Genomic DNA, 18335 nt, shown 5'->3' with positions numbered 1-18335 from the left:
TCGATACTTTGTATTACATAGTTGCAAGTTACGTCGAGATAGCTGTTTTTATAAATAGAAAACAGCCCCTATTGGTTGCTGAAAATGTAGCTTCCTACGGATGAGAGAATTTTCGGAATCTATTCGAGTAGTTTTTGTGTTGATCCGTTGAAAACAAACATAAAAATATTTTATCTTTATGATATTCGTTTAGATAACAATAGGACAAATTCAATATATTACAGTTCTTGGCTGTTCAAAATTTTCCATACTGTGATCACCATTAGATTCTTTGATTTTAGTAAAGAAGACCCCATTGTTCTTCAAAAAAATGTTCATGAAATTATCAAGAACTTTTACGATGAGATCAAAATAGTACGTAAAATGGAATATTATTTAACTCCAACCTACTTATCAACTGTTCATGAAGGTTCAAGTGGATTTTTTTTAAAGTAATAATGAAAACATTTCACAAATATGTGTAGTCCTTAGATAGATGTTCCGTCTGGCTAGAAACTGACAGAAAACAAATATTAGAAACAAATACTCCATTGAATTACACAAAAATCAATGGTTTTTTTTCATTCAGTTCATTCACGAAACATTCATAATTAAAATGAAGTGGATATTATGGACCAGAAGAAAGCTACAAGCTGTAATATAAATGAGTATTTATATAGGATTTCAATTGAAGAAAGATTTCATCTCCAGACGGATATCCAGAAAGTTTCGACTGAAAAGATTGTCAGAGGATGTTGTTGGAAACTGAATGAACTGACAAGCAGAAATGAATTGACTCTTTCTATACTTATAAATACGAAAGTCACTCACTTAACACTCACTCATTCATCTCTGTTTTTCCGCGTTGGTAAGTTCTAGGAAGCTGAAATTTGGTATATAGGTGCTACTTAGATCTCAGATGCGCACTAAGGAAGGATTTTGAAATATTCCAACTGGGAAGCCCTCCTGGGGATAAAAGGGAATCGTTTACATATGAAAATTACATTTTCATCACTGTTTCTCCGTACTGCTGTATTTTTTGAGGCTGAAATTTTGTATGTAGGTTCGTTTTATGTTGTCAATGTGCAAAAGGAAAGGAGTTTTGAATAACCCTACTGGGGCGCCAGCCGCGGGGGGAAAAGGCGCCTCCATAAAATACAGTTACCTTTTTATCACTGTTTCTCCGTACCGGTACATTTTTGGAGGCTGAAATTTTGTATGTAGGTTCGTTTTATATTATAGATGTGCAGCAAGAAAGGAATTTTGAATATCACAACTGAGGCTCCAGCCGCGGGTGAAAAAGGCGCGTCCTTAAACAAAATTATCTTTTCATCACTGCTTCTCCATGCCCTTAAATTTCTGGTGAAAGAACTTATATTTAGTATCAGCATTGCATCCATGCGGAGCCGGGGCGGCTTGCTAGTAATAGATAACACGACACTCAGAAATTCAGACAACGAAAAAGCTGATGAGTATACTAAGTAGGGAACATCAATTCCTTGGACCAGGTGTAGGGTACTAATCGCCACATAAGACGATGATTATGAGGAACTAATTGTCAAAAATTATAAATTTTCTCAGTTCAACGTATGCTGAGAAAAATTCTAGATGCGCTCGCAGATTTTTTAGCAAATCTGTTAATCATACTTGAGAAGTCAAGTTGCAATAAAAAAAAGATGGATAACATAGCAACAGTTTCAACTCAACACAAGAACAAACACTAAAGGTTGAGAAATTAAACTCTAGAAAATTCAGAAGTTACTGGCTGATAAATAAAAAAAAAATATGAGTTCAGTACTTCAACCAACGCTCTGATTCCAATGCAGTAGAAATGACAATAAACAAAAAACTGGACAAAATCCAACACTACAAAATCATTGGCATTTCACTAAATTCCAAAGATCGCGAATATAGCTAATGTTCAATGGGAGAAGAAAAAATGGCAGAATCAGAGAAAATAGGCGAAAATCAAGACTGGTAAGTATTGCATAAATATTTTGTTTTCTAGATCGTTTTTTCATTATTTGGTGATTGTTTCTTATCTATATCGAAATCATTGAAAATCTACCCCACAATGTACGAGAAAAGATGTACTTTCAGCTAGACGTAACTTCCGTTCAATATTCTTGGATGATTCGAGAGTGCTCAAACATTTTCCATTACGTTGGATTGGTAGAAATGGCCCGAATGAACAATGGTCTTTACGCTTCACTGACGTAACTCATATGGATTTTTACTTCTGGGAAACTGTCAAGAAAAGGATTCATAAGTCTAGGCTAGTTGAGAGACACAATATTTGATTAATACTATTCTAATCATTCTCATATTGATTTCAATTTTTAAGAGTCACCGGTAGACAGCTGTTTCAGCCTATTGAGCATCGTCATTACCGAGTAGGCGATCTTCGATTGAAGACAAAATGTGAATAACCAAGAAAGGTACTTGATAAAAATAACTGCGTGAACGCAAGCTAGGCATGAGTGGAACCACCAATTGGTGTGACCAACAAGTCAACTTGCCAAGTTTTTATTCAGTGTTGGTGGTTTGACCAATCAATCGACGACTTCAGTAGCAGAAACTTGGGCAAATGACGACTTAAATATCAAGTTCAAGCAAAAGACATGAATATGGTACTATAATTGCGATCTTGCTGGAACCCCGTGATAATATCAAAGACGAACGAATGAATACATGGAATAACACTCGGATACCAACCGATCATAACCGCCATCACCGCAATTTTATAAGGTGATTATAGGTATTAGGTGAAGTCAAGTAGTCAATGGTTCAACGTACTGTATAAGAGCTGGACCAGTTCTAGTGAACAGTAATAACAGATACATCTAAATCAATCATTCCCTGAAAAATGTTACGAAGACTTCTAAGACATATTTTCACGAACTGTTTTGAATGAACTCAGGGATGAGTTGACAAATTAATTCTATTTCGCTACACCAAGTTTGCCTGATTCATAACAAAATCTCTCATCGCAATACTTGTTACGAAACTCATGTTATTTATTCTCATCCTGTTTTTCTCCATTTCTGAAGATTTCCGTTCGCAGTTCTGGCAAAAACAAAACTCTCACAGCAAATAAACAATACACAAACCGAGCAGAAGTATCAGAAAGTTTATGCAACTTCCAAAGGCAACAAACAGCCTTTGAAATTCGCGAAGAGTAACAGACTCTTTAGCTAATTGAAATTTTAAGTTAAACAAGTCCCATCAATCCCTTTACCGAAACGCTTTGAAGTGCTAAATTTGTGTGATGTACCAAATGGAATTGGTCTAGGTACAGTTTATTTGGTCCATTATTATTTATTTTGTACTTGTGTTTGAAACAAGATAAGCCTTGAATATTTTCTCAGTCTCACTCTGGGAAACTTTGTTTTTCCACAAAAAAATCGTTCACACAATATTCGCAAGTTAGGCAAATCTTTGCTGAATGTGTTATTCATTCATATTTTGAAGATAGTGTAATATTTACTCGTATTCCTTCAGGATCTATTTCTTTCTCATTTTGTTTTCAAACGAAATGATTATTATGCCTTGAGCTGAAAAATATCGACACTCCCAATTGTTGAAATTACATTTTTCAGACCATAATTTCAAATGATTTTATACTCTACCCAACTGTCAAATAGCTGACCCGACAAACTTCGTACCGCCTCAGAATCAATAAATAAAAAAGGTGAAGGATAATTGCAGTATGTTTCAATTTTAGTAAAACATGTGGTCAAAACTTAACCGGAACAAAAAGAATTCGATGTGAATTGAGTATTATTATTATTTTTAATTATGCATGAAATTGTCATGTCACAAAGGTTGGGAGCTGACATAATGAAGTCTAATTCGAAACTTGCTTATAATACAAATTAATATATCTTCATCTACATTGAATAAAACACAGATTGAATTTAGGTAATCAAGTTTGCCAAGCTTTCGCTTCTTCTGTTTAAAAAAAATCTGTTCAAAATCTGTTTTTCCGTTAATCAGCTGTCGCCCCCATTCGAACGACAACTCTGAGAAGTTGAGAAACTTGTGCGAGCTAAGGACTAACGAGGTCTTACCTTTTAACGTGTGATTCCTAACACGGTTGCAGAATCATTCCAGCTTCAACCAGATAAATTCTCTCGAGAAAAATATCTGGTCGAGGCGGGAATCGAACCCACGGTCCTCCGATCGTGAGTCGGGCGCACTACCACCGCGGCCAATTCCACAAAAAAGCAATACATGAAAACTGAAACTCAAAAGAAACTATAATTATTACTATATTTAGATTTTCTTCGTATCTGAGATGATTTCTCAAAAATATTCTATCCAAACGAACAGTAGTAAAGGACCCCTCATGAAAAGTTACTACAAATTCAAAATTTACAAAGAGGGAGAATTGATTACCTACCTATTTAAAAAATACTAGCAGAATCGGTTGATAACCTTGTCACGGTAATGCGGGGCTCTGCCGTGATTGACCTTCTTTCCCTAGCTACTCGTGGGACTTTCATGGACAGAGTAAAATCAAAAATTATTTCTGACGATGAATCTATAGAGGACCTTACGACTCCAACTTACCTGCCTGTAAATTTAATTCAGGAGCGATTCTACAGAAGAAATAGATGTCGAGTTTCCGACTCCAACAGACCTCCCTGTAAATTTAGTTCAGGAGCGAGTCTACAGAGGAGATGGATGTCGAGTTTACGATTCCAACGGACCTCCCTATGAATTTAGTTCAGGAGCGAGTCTACAGAAGAGATGGATGTCGAGTTTACGAGTTCAACTGATCTGCCTGTAAATTTAATCCAGGAGCGATTCTACAGAGGAGATAGTTGTCGAGTTTACGACTCCAACAAACCTTCCTGTGAATTTAGTTCAGGAGCGAGTCTACAGAGGAGATGGATGTCGAGTTTACGACTCCAACGGACCTCCCTGTGAATATAGTTCAGGAGCGAGTCTACAGAGGAGATAGATGTCGAGTTTACGACTTCAACTGACCTGTCTGTGAATTCAATTCAGGAGCGGGTCTACAGAGGAGATAGATGTCGAGTTTACGACTCCAACGGACCTCTCTGTGAATTTAGTACAGGAACGAGTCTACCGAGGAGATAAATGTCAAGTTTACGCCTCCAACTGAGCTCCCTGTAAATTTAGTTCAGGAGCGAGACTACAGAGTAGATGGATGTCGAGTTTACGACTCCAACGGACCTCCCTATGAATTTAAATCAGGAGCGAGTCTACAGAAGAAATGGATGTCGAGTTTACGAGTTCAACTGACCTGCCTGTAAATTTAATTCAGGAGCGATTCTACAGAGGAGATAGATGTCGAGTTTACGACTCCAACGGACCTTCCTGTGAATTTAGTTCAGGAGCGAGTTTACAGAGGAGATGGATGTCGAGTTTACGACTCCAACGGACCTCCCTGTGAATGTAGTTCAGGAGCGAGTCTACAGAGGAGATATATGTCGAGTTTACGACTTCAACTGACCTGCCTGTAAATTTAATTCAGGAGCGAGTCTACAGAGGAGATAGATGTCGAGTTCAAGACTCCAACGGACCTCCCTGTGAATTTAGTTCAGGAGCGAGTCTACAGATGAGATGAATGTCGAGTTTACGACTTCAACTGACCTGCCTGTAAATTCAGTTCAGGAGCGAGTCTACAGAGGAGATAGATGTCGTTGAGTTCACGACTCCAACGGACATACCTGTAAATTTAGTTCGGGAGCGAGTCTACCGAGGAGATAAATGTCAAGTTTACGCCTCCAACTGATCTCCCTGTAAATTTAGTTCAGGAGCGAGTCTACAGAGTAGATGGATGTCGAGTTTACGACTCCAACAGACCTCCTTGTAAATTCAACTCAGGAGCGTGTCTACAGAGGAGATGGATGTCGTTGAGTTCACGACTCCAACGGACCTACCTGTAAATTCAGTTCAGGAGCGAGTCTACCGAGGAGATAAATGTCAAGTTTACGCCTCCAACTGAGCTCCCTGTAAATTTAGTTCAGGAGCGAGTCTACAGAGTAGATGGATGTCGAGTTTACGACTCCAACAGACCTCCTTGTAAATTTAGTTCAGGAGCGTGTCTACAGAGGAGATGGATGTCGTTGAGGAGATAAATGTCAAGTTTACGACTCCAACTGACCTCCCTGTAAATTTAGTACAGGAGCGAGAACTTCTCAACTCCCCAACTCCTGATCCAACAACTGAACCTTAAAAAAAAGTTTTGGTGGAGCAGTCAGGAAACGACTGAGTCGTCTCCTCAAGAGCGGGGTACCTTAAATCGCCTTGCAATTCTTGAGCGGCGTACGCAGAATCTGTCTCAGGTGCAGAAAAAACCCCCCATGAGCAGGTTAGCATTCGTTTGCGCTCCAGTGATGATTCACCAAAATCAGAAGCGAAAAAGCCCTGCACGGCTGAATCTAAGGAATCGTCAGGTGTAGTTGACGTGCAAAAACCCTCATATGGGAAGGTTGTCGTGTGTATCAAGGTGGAAATCTTGCAACTTGACTATCCGACTACCTCATTAACGATGAAACAGCAGAGCATATACTTTGTGTCCGCCCCGCTGGTGACCAAATCAGGTCTTTAGAGTTAGGCAGAGCCGTACTCTTACCATCTGACCTGAAAGACCACTCACCATGCAAACTAATCAGCTTCGTTAAGAAGCTCGGTTTATTTGGTCGAGTGTGAATAGGTGTGAGCCACAATAAACCCTTGCGAATATATCAATTGATGATAAATATAATCAAAAACATAGGTTTATTTTGAAATATGTTGGTATACTTTTTATAACAATTCGGTGAGTATTCCTATCTAGAATTCAATTTTTTCTCCACGTGTCCACTCGAACTTTGTTGCAATCGAAATCCTATAATTATCGAAACAAATTCGCATCAGATCTTACAATATCACAGTAGTGTTGATTTGCAGGAACATTATTATGAAAGTACAACTTACTTTTAGAAATGTCACATAATACTATATTAAGAGAATATATACTAAAAAATTAAAACCCCCATATCCAAATATGGAATTGAGTGTAGACATATTTTCAATGAGAAATTGTTGAGTGTCAAACTCGAAGAATACTATTTTTTCACTGAAATTATTTTTAATTATATAATTTAATTATTCAAACACTGGCAAAAGTATAAGTGAAACAATATTTGTTCAGACTACAATTATGTTTATTCTCATGTTTATGTATGAAATCTGATGAATTTCAAATTTTCGTAAAAAATATCAAAGTTATAATTATTCGAGAATGAGGGAAATGAAATATCTTATCCGAAACTCTATAATCACATGCATTCTTATGGTCTCTCCAGAAATGCTATGAATAATCAGAAAGAAAGATATTTGCATTTTTCATACAGATAATGAATGTAATGAATATTCCAACCATCAACTTTTGATGAAACTGGAAACTTCGAAAATCGTTATGATTCGTGAAATATAGTATGTTTGGTTTTTACAAACTATGATAAGTATCTGTTCATTTAGAGAAGATAATGGAAACTGAAAGACCTGTGACAAAAAAGTAATTTGGTCAAACCAAATGAGCTATAGAATTCGCTCCAGAAAAACTCGATACTCTATAGAGAACAACCATAGGAGAAAGTAACATTAAAATTATACTAGACCAATGAGTTTCGTTCATGATTTTTTTCAACTCATCAGAAATAAAATTAAAATTTCTGGAATGAGTGTAATAGTCTAGAAATTGTATACTATTGGATGAGGTGGAGTTTCTATCTACAATATTTTGAATTTATACAGAATCTGAGATCAGCTGTATCTAATCTGAGGAAACATACTTTCAATGTGGCAATTTACAATCGAATTAGTACTGTCAAGAGCTACATGAATTAAAAATATAGGGGCTACATACTCGTATGCATGCAGATAGCCAAAAATGCTAAATGTTAAGTTGTTTCAAAAGTTTTTTGTCCGTTTCAATGTCATGCGTTTTTGTAGCTCCATCTGTCAATGATGGAGCTGTTAATTTTTTTCCCTCATTTCAATATTTTGCCTCTTTTCAGCCTATTACTATGTGATGCCGTTGAGCGATTTTTAGCCAGATTTTCTTTACGAATTCACATTGAACCAAAGCGCTCCCAAACAGTTTGAAAAATTACGCAGGAATTTGGCAATGATGATGTTGATGAACGCACTGTTCGTCGTTGGTTTGCTGGCATGATTATTCAAAATGTTTAGCAACCGGGCCAAACCATCACAGCAGAATGAGGAAATCTGACGAAACGTACCAAAACTTCTATCAGCAGCACTGGTGAAAAAAAAGTTCGATCCAGCTCTACGACAACGCCCTTCCGCACGTTTCAAAAATCACCGTCCAAAAATTGAATGAAATGAGTGTCGAAGTTCTATCACACCTACCATACTCCCCACAACTCTCGCCAACCGAATACCGCCTTTTCAAGCGCTCTGATAACCTTCGTCAATCAAGACCAGACAAAAACAGCGTTCGTCGTCTTCATCGGATCCCAAGCATACAATTTGTATGCTGACATAATTATTTGACTTGTGTTACATTGGCAGAAGTTCTCTGATTGAAATGGAGCTTATTTAGATGGAATCAAATGCGTTCTCACTGTGATATAATAGTTTGAAGTAGACTCATAAAAACATACCAAACTTTAGGAACGTTTCATCTAGATAGGACGACACGCAACTTTCATGCGTCAAGTTTGCGAAAATAGAAGATACCAAAGTGAAAAATACCCTTTTGGACAACGCCTGCATTGATGTTTTTCTTCATAAAGACGAAAAAATCGTTATGCTAGGTTGCTGTTCGATACCGGCTCCCAGAAATCGTATACAAGATCTGCTATAGCTGATATACAATAGAACAGTACAGAAAGACTAGAATGAATGATTCATGCATTGTTGCTGATTCGGCTGAGGAGTATCGATAAAAATCACGCCTGTAATTTCGAACCTTTATACCACCCATTTATCTACAATAATATGGATTGTGTCAGATCAGGTCCCTCGATAGGAGAACTGAATCCGTTTGGTATCCATATTTCAGTCATCGAAGATGGTCTGATCGATATTTCAGTAGAAGCCTATATATGACGATGATTTTCCATTGACAAGCGACAAGAGTTGATTTTTGATGGTGTAATAGTATTTGAAACCCTTTTTTGAACATGCCCTACCTGGTGAAGTATTTTTTCCGAACTGTAGTGCTGGAACTTCTTCGAACTACTGACAGCATTATCTTGTAACGAAATCAATGTGGAATGTTGACATTTCGGAAATTTCTTCTCCAACTGACAATAACCTTCCATTACCAGATAATTCACTGCTGGCAAAAATTAGACTGGAATATCTCTCGAAAAAGTTGTGTAAAGTTAGTTATTTTGAAGAATAAGTTTCAGAATTCTTTAAAAAAAAATAATCGATAGATAGTTTCCCAAAATGAAAATGAGTTTTGGTGATATAAGTGACCAATCTCAAACCTGTATAGATAGATAGATAGATTCATTAAAGCTTTCAATTTAAACAATTGATAAAACTCAAGTCATAAAAATTATTACATTTACAATACAAATGTCAGTTAATATTAATATAAATAAAAGCACGTGGTATAGGTAAATACAATAAGTATATGAAAATGACAGGAACAAATAAGTACCTAAATATCACAGATAATGATTGATGAGTAGAATGTAATATTGAAGTTACTAGGAAGCTTAAATTTGATACAGACTGAAAATGGTTATTTGTCCATGAATTCTTGTAATGAATATGGCTCAGTGTCACACAACAGATCGAAAACACGTTTTTTAAAAATTTGTTTTGTCCGATCTTCTTTGATAATCAAGGGTAAATGATTGTAGAATTTAATTGATGCGTAATGCGTCCCATGCTCTGTGTTTTTCAATCTATGTTTAGGAACAATATAATTTCTGTCCGGTGGAATACTCATGTCTATATTTGTCATCTTCAAAATTGGATTTGTTCTCGTTTACAAAAAGTAGAAACATAAATATATTCAACGAAAGTCATTTTTTGTAGAGGAAAAAAAATCAGTTTTTCATCGACCTTCTTTGGGTATTTGTTACCTTCCACAATCTGGAAAATATAAAAATTAGAATGGAGAACTTTTGAGTTTACCCCGATACTTTTTGTTTTCAATTTCGTCAAAACTACTAGTGCGCTTAAAATTAAATTGTAAAATGTATTCAGTCCGATTTAAACCAACAAATTTTGCTGTGCAATGCTTCAAAAACTGCAGAAACTATTACACAGTTAAAAGGAAAGTTGTCAAAGATGAAAATTATGTTGCCTGACAGATATATCAAAAAATCAAAGTGAAAGGTCCCATGCCAGTAGCCGATTATATGGGGGAAGTGTTGACAAATCCCATGGCAGGATATTATATGCATAAAGATATGTTTGGAGAAACTGGGGATTTCATAACTTCTCCAGAGGTAACACAAATGTTCGGAGAGATGGTGGCAGTCTGGTTACTGAGTGAATGGAAGAAAATGGGCTCTCCAAAACCTCTTCAGATTGTTGAACTTAGACCTGGTGGAGGAACTTTATCATACGATATAGTGAAAGTCTTCAGCCATTTCAAGGCTCTGCACAAGGCCAGTTTGCAGCTTGTGGAAATCAGCCCCGTCCTGAGCGAACTACAGGCTAGAAGATTATGTGATAAACATACAATAACATAAATATATATAGCATATACAGTAAGCATTTTGTTACCCTTGAAGGTACCACGACAAGTATCTGTGTAATTCATATTGAACATTGTTTTCAATAAACGTTTCTGCATTATGAAAATACGTTCCAGTTGTGTACTCCCTCCCCATACTAATATTCCATATTTTAGCAGAGGATAAACAGTCCCATAATATGCCGTTTTCAGTGCATCGACTTTCAAGTGAGGTCTCAACACTCGAATTGCATAACACTTAATTGCTAGTTTTTTTGCAAGATAGTCAATATGTACCTCATAATTCAGTTTATAATAAATTCCTAACAGTTTTGTACTCGTTGAAATATTTAGTCTTTCACTACTGAGCTGAAAATACACCGGAATAGAAATATTCATGTGAACAGTTTTAAACAAAATGCAGCCTGTTTTAGATGTGTTCAACAATAACTTGTTGGTATTGAAATATGTGGATGCTATAGAAATGCTATTTGAAATGGATTTTGCCAAGTTGAGATTCCTGTTTACTAGTACAATGAGATTGGAATCATCTACATAGCTCACAACTTAAGTACTCGATTTTTTGTGAATTTCAGAGAAATCATTTATGTATATAATGAATAGTAAAGGTCCAAGTACACTTCCCTGTGGTACGCCTTTTTCTATTTCAGTGAAGTCTGAGAAAAATTCATCATTTCGTTGCCTAATATATACTTTTTGCTTCCTGTTACTCAAATACGATTTCAAGAGATCCAAGGCATTTCCTCTTATTCCGTAATTGAAAAGCTCTCGAATTAAAATGGGATGATCAACACAGTCGAACGCTTTACTGGGGTCCAGGAAGACGCCACAGGCAACAAGAGTTTTGTTCAATTAAATATTGAATTTCATCCACAAACTTGCACAAGGCTGTTTCGGTACTTTTCCCTTTAAGAAAACCATGTTGGAAATCATTGAAAAAAACCATGTGCCACAAAAAATTCATAACTACCATTGATATAATAACTTCAAATAGTTTGGAAACTTATTGTTCTGTAATTAATCATGTCATTTTATTCACCTTTTTATATATGGGGATAACTATGGCCAGTTTCATTTGATCTGGATAGGTACCAGATACCAGATACTAGGCAATCATTAAAAATGTGACAGAGAACTGGTAATAAGGACGGAATACACTTTTTTAGAATTTTTGAAGGCACATTGTCTATACCGCTGCTCATTTTATTTTTGAGTTTATAGCTGGATTGGATTATTTCTTCTTCACTCACTGGATGAAGAAATATCGAGTTGTGGTTTGTTTTGCTAGGGGTAGGATTTTCCCTGTTATGAAAACTCTCGATAGCTGGTGCAGAGTTTACAAAATGGACATTAAAATCATTCGCTAGATTCACTCCGGCCTCATGAGTATTAGGTAAAACAATGTTGCTATTTCCTGCCTTATTGGTGAGGGTATTTATCACATTCCAGGTGGTTCTTGATTTGTTGTCACTTTCTTCAATCATATTTTTGAAATAGTCACTTTCTGATTGATTCAAAAGTAGTCTGTATGATTCCCTGTATTCATTGTATATATTTTTTAATTGTTCATTACCAAGAGCCATTACTTGCAAGGTGCTTACTTTTTCTTTCATCTTTCTGATTTTTTCATTTAACATCCACTTTTTGTTTTTCATTGGATTCTTTTTAATTTTTTTGGTTGGAAAGAAAGAGTTGGAAAGCTCACAAAATTTACTTGAGAAGATATTCCATTTCACATTAGTATCAGCTTCACTAAAAACCTGATAATAGTACTTTCTGAAAATAGTCTTTTATAAATGAAATTGGAATTTTTGGTACAGGTTCAATGGTTATAAGTTGGACTCGATGGTCTAAGAGGCATGAGTCTATAACATTTCAGGTAAAGTTTAATTCCTTTCTGATAATAATATTATCAATACATGTTCCAGATCTGTTGGTTACACGAGTATATTCATTAATAGTTAGGACAGCGTCAAAACAGTTCAAGATATCTAAGAATTCAGATTTATCTTTTGATTCTACCATAAAATTCAAATTAAAGTCCCCAGCTATAATGAACAAGCCATTACTTCTTAGGAGAAAGGAAAGTAAAGAAAACATTTTCTCAAAAATCAATGAAAAAGCACCATTTGGGGGGCGATATATACATACTATAAGGTATATAGAATTGTCCAGATGAAATTCAGCAACAGCACACTCAAAATTGTTTGTGATTGATGAGTCACAAATATCTTTTCTGATATTTAAAAGTAAAAAGCGTTTTACTTTTCTACTTCATCATCTTCATACAAAAAAGTGGAACAATTTCGAAGGGAAGAAGAAAGCAATCAAGTTCAAGTTCAACTCTTCAAAAAGATGTGTAGATCATGCATAAATTTTTCATTCAAATGCAAACTGAAACAAACCCTACCGAAACGCCCAAAAACTACTTTCACATAAACGTTGAATTACACAAAAAAAAACTATTTTCATGTTGAATTATCTGTTTTTCCGTTAACCAGGTGTCGCACCCCTACGAATGACAACTCTCAAAAATGGAAACTTGTGTGAGCTGAGGATTAACGAGGTCTTATTTTTAAACGTGTGATTCTCAGCACAAAAATTACTATAATAATTCAATGTTCAAGTGGAAGTAGATGTTTCGAAAGTGATTTTTCTTTCGTTTATTTGAATGTTCATGTGAAAGTATGTAGTTATTTCGGGAGTGAATTTTCTTCCAGTCCGTATTTGATTGACATATTTTTGTAAATTGTTTATTTCGAACTTGATTGCTTACTTCCGCCTTTAGGAAGTTTGCGGCATTTTGTGTATGAAGATAAAGAAATTGAAAGTTCTTCACCAAAAATGTATCTCTCCTGAAAAATATGTGTCTCCTAGTATGATCGATGATTTATGAAATGACGGTTTTCAACTACTTGCATATGAGATCATCCTCTACTAAACGTTCATAGTTGAATACAAGTTTTAATAGAAATCCAGCAAAAAATGTTTACCGAGAATACAAAGTCAAGAAATCGTAAAGAGCTTCATCTTCCTATTATAAAAAAATCATAAACTCCTTGTTCAGGAGTTACTAAATATAACACCAATCTCTAAATAACAACGCATTTCCATCAAATATTCCCTAACCAAATCCACCAGCAGTCTATTACTAACGATTTTCTAGTTCAATCGAGCAATTTGAGAAACTTCTCGCTTTGTTGCTATATACTCTCTCTTGAACAGAACATTTAATTTCTCTTCGAAGTTGAAATGGAAATAGGAATGTAATCAGATCATCTCCTTCAGTTGCTATTCGAATTATTCTCATTGATTGAAGTTAATCAGTCGAATGAAAATCTGACGACATTTGCCGTAATCGTTAAATATAGCTCAGAAGGGTTCATGTATGACTGATGGATAGTCGAATATATGCTTTTCCTAGTTCCGCTTGTACGGAAATATATTCGGATCATTATTGTCATCAGCATTACGCCTCCGGCTAGAAGAAAGTAGAATTTCATTCAATAATGGGATACGCTTGTAAACAAGCGTATCCCATTATTGAATGAATGAACGAATAAAATTGTACTGAGATATAATGATATCAATTATAAGATATGAAAACAGTAACAGGGATATTTCATTTATGAAATCAGGTTCTTTTATGAAGAATTCAAAAAAGGCGACCAATGCATTCAATAACTTGTTGAATTCATCAAAAAAATTCAAGAAATGACTTTTGAAATTTCCAATAAATTAAACGGACTTTTCAAATATGGTGCGAAACGAATAATAATTCTATATACGAATATAAAATACAGGAAAGCAGTTCGAGTATCAATGAAAGTATTTACCAATAGATACAATATAGCTAAACCAACTGACCGTGAATCCCAACACAGTCTGTCCCACAAAGTGAGCTTATCGTAATAGTTACTGGTGAATTGGTTAGAAGATGAGAGAAGTGGGATTTCTGAAAAATTTATTCAAGACTCTGAAAATTAAGCGTGAAAATTAGATACAATATCATTTTAATTTGTATTTATTACTGCAGTGAGGTAAAGAAGAAACAGGGACATAGCAATACATCAATCATCACAGTTGCTCACGGTGGATAAATGGCAAAAAAATGTAATTAAACATGTTTTTCCATTTCGTTGTTTTCCAGAAAAGATTCTTGATGAAAAAAATGTAATGAAATCTCTCAATTTCATAAATGAAAAATAGTCTGAATAAGGTTAATGATTTTTAATAACGACTAAGAGTTGATTCGTAACTTTTTTGATGGATGAAAAATGAGTTGATCTAGATTCATATAATGAAACAAAGATTCAGTTTAAAAACTGTTGGCACTAGTGCAATTTTTCAGTAATGTTATAGCCAGAGTTCAATGATCACAACAAAGATGAACAAAGCATTCAATAATTATTCTCCAACCAAACAGTTATTGGCCTCAAAACAATGAAATGTTGCTACAATGTTGGAAACTGATCATAAAATGTACTTACGGTATTTGGACGTGAATGAAATGGGTTTTCCACTAACCTGCAAAAAAGACATGAATAATTTAGAATTCTGAATGAATTTCAAACTAAAAGATCTGAATTAAAATATCAGTTCAAACTTCACTACACCTTTTATCAAAACAGACATTGAAAAAATTCGAATAATAAGACACAATATCAGTTGTTTGAATATTTTTCAATTCTAAAACTGATGTACCAAATAATAAATATACCTTATTCATTCAATTTTATAAGCCATTCCACAACAGTTTTCTCCATCAATTACCTGTGCATATTTTAGGCCTCTTCAAGTTTTTTTTTTCCTCATCAGAAAGTCGAATATGTTTCATGTTCACAATCAATCACACATTTCATCAGGTATGAAAAGAATAAAATAAGTTCTCACACATAGTCAGTGGGCATACTTGAAGACTGGCTATAAATCAAATCATCTGAAAAAACAATTTGTTCAAGCCAGTCCTCAACTCTCTACACTGTAGGTTAATGGACTGACACCTATCAGAAAACAACTACTCCCCTGGATAATACCACGAAGGGCGTTGGATTATATCCGACAGATGTCAGTGCAGGATTCTTCACTGAAGTTATTCCTGCATATGCTGTTGGCGATACAACTGCCGCAATAGATTTTCAATTATTGGAACACACTTGCAGACCGGTTTCGGGCTGTTTGGCCACTCGTCAGTGCAAGGTAGTGTATATCATCAACAAATAAAGTCGATGATTTGCGATATATGAAAATCGAATTCCTTCAGAGTATCATTCCTCGAACTAAGCAGAAGCAGACAAAAACGACAGGTTTGTCATCGCCCTATCTGCCTGTGAACGAGGTAACCAACTGCATATCCGAAATTTGCCCAATTTCTTGTATACGGAAAGAAAACTTCTCAAATACAGTCAGTTGGCATACTTAAAGACTGGCTATAAATCAAATCATCCAAAATTCGTTCAGGCCAGTCTCACTGGCTCAACTTAACCTTCAAGGAATTGGGCAAATTTCGGATATGCAGTTGGTTTCCTCGTTCACAGGCAGATGGGGCGATGACAAACCTGTTGTTGTCTGTTTCTGCTTAGTTTGAAGAATTATACTCTGAAGGAATTCGATTTTCAATTATCAGAATTCATTGACTTTATGTTGATGATATACACTACCTTGCACTTGCCAAACAGCCCGAAACCGGTCTGCAAGTGTGTTCCAATAATTGAAAATCTATTGCGGCAGTTGTATCGCCAACAGCATATGCAGGAATAACTTCAGTGAAGAATCCTGCACTGACACCTGTCGGATATAATCTAAAGCCCTTCGTGGTATTAGCCAGGGGAGTAGTTGTTTTCTGATAGGTGTCAGTGAATTAACCTACAGTGTAGGTAGTTGAGACTGGCCGGAACGAATTGTTCTTTTAGATGATTTAATAAAATAAGTATTAGAAATTTTTGGGAAAGAAAGTTTTTGGCTTTCTACTACTCCATCTTGATACAAAAAAAAGATGAGGGAATCTTCCAAAGAAAGGAAGGAAGTAATCAATTTGAAAATAAGTAACTGAAAGTTACTTCTTTTCATGATCTACACATCCATGTATAGAGTTACTTATTTTCAAATTGATTACTTCCTTTCTTTCTTTAGGATTCCCTCATCTTTTTTTGTATCAAGATGGAGTAGTAGAAAGCCAAAAACTTTCTTTCCCAAAAATTAATCACTCCTAAAAATATAATCCCTTCAATTCAAGTACTAGAAAGTTTTCGTAATTTTTTATCCTTCTATGTATACATATATGTACTTCGGTAACGGTTTGTGCTAGTTTATGGGAAAATCCTTTTCTTAAACTTTCTAATCTTCGATTAAATATTGTGTACTTTTTTTTACGATATTACACTTTCTCAGATCATGTGTAAATAACTATTCAGTAAATTATATGTGACAGGAATCTTCTCAAAATTATGGTTAGTTCGTTGTTACAATCACTGTCATAGAATTGTGTTATGATTCCGATCTTCCTATTGCGCCTAATTGGAAAGTAATGTGGCATACATCGCTATGTTGCACTTCACCTTCTTTCTAATGAAATAAATCACCAACTACAAATATATTTTGGAAATATGAGTCAGGATTTACGATTTCTCGTTCTGGGTGTGAAGAAATTTTATCCATATATGAAAAATACGAGAGTACAATACATCATTTGACAATTCATGATATATTTCTTCCAAAAACATCTATACGGTGAGCCAAAAAAAAATACAACGCATAGAATCGAAGAACGTGAAAGGCTTATTTTGAATTATAAAAAAAGTATATGTCTTATCGAAGTAAACAACATCGCAATATTTTCTAGTTTAGTTTGAAAAACCGAATCAAAGAATAGAATCTCTTGAAATTGACATTCAATCATGATGTAGTTTATTGAAAATGATACAGATAATAATAATAAAAATAACAACACAAAGCAACATAAGGATACGCAAGTGCATGGTGCCTTCTTCAATAACATTGGAGACTTTGGCTTATCGAAGCAACTGACTTTCTCTTTCCTCAGGTCAAGAGTGCTGAAGTCGAAAACTGAGATATTCATCATGGCCTACCAGGATGGTGTCTTCAACACCTTAGTCTACAGCAGTCGCGTGATGGGTGTAGAGGTTCCTGACACAAGGTTTAGGGCCTGCCGCGAGGCGTTCGAGACCCTAATGCACTTGCTCTCAGCATGTCCAGCATATGCGGTCTTGACCAATATCCATCGACATAACACGGGCCTGAAAGTGCTTTATTATCACCTACGGCACCACTCTTACGGTATTGACGAGACACCAGTGTAGCTCCAGGTGATATTGAATCCGTTGTGAGAAATGAGAGAAGTGTTGAATTTATTGAAACTATTTCTAATCCACCCTCAAGCTTATACAAGCTAATGAACCTGATGCATTCCTTTTCGACCACCATAGCAAGACGGAATTTGTCGTAGAGTTTTCAGCTTATGACGAGACGAATATCGTCCAAAAAGAAAAGGAAAAACGATAAAATGTCGAGATTTTTTGTTTGAACTCCGCAGACTCCATTCAGACCACTCTGTCAGGATGGATGTTCTGATTATTGGAATCCTACTCCCGAATCTCAGAATCATACCGGCTTGCCGTACTGAGGCATAAAT

General features: G+C 35.5%; 2 protein-coding genes across 12 annotated transcripts in view; one reads left to right on the top strand and one right to left on the bottom strand.

Moving 5' to 3' along the window:
• nrm (neuromusculin) overlaps positions 1-18335 on the bottom strand; it is a 1033009-nt gene that overhangs the window by 780535 nt on the left and 234139 nt on the right. The gene's annotated exons all lie outside the window — the stretch shown is intronic.
• LOC141480996 (protein arginine methyltransferase NDUFAF7 homolog, mitochondrial-like) lies at positions 10129-10694 on the top strand. Its single transcript, XM_074171834.1, has one exon. The coding sequence runs from the start codon at positions 10326-10328 to the stop codon at positions 10677-10679; it is 354 nt and encodes a 117-aa protein (XP_074027935.1). The 5' UTR covers positions 10129-10325; the 3' UTR covers positions 10680-10694.

The sequence above is a fragment of the Leptinotarsa decemlineata genome, unplaced genomic scaffold (genome assembly GCF_025532065.1).
Source record: "Leptinotarsa decemlineata unplaced genomic scaffold, Ldec_3_MD MMD2_tig00000035_RagTag_RagTag, whole genome shotgun sequence".
Lineage (NCBI taxonomy): Eukaryota > Metazoa > Arthropoda > Insecta > Coleoptera > Chrysomelidae > Leptinotarsa > Leptinotarsa decemlineata.
This window is presented reverse-complemented; position numbering and strand designations above follow the sequence as displayed.

Excerpts from the sequence above, each read along its gene's own strand:
- LOC141480996 (XM_074171834.1), top strand. The coding sequence starts at position 10,326 with ATGCCAGTAGCCGATTATATGGGGGAAGTGTTGACAAATCCCATGGCA.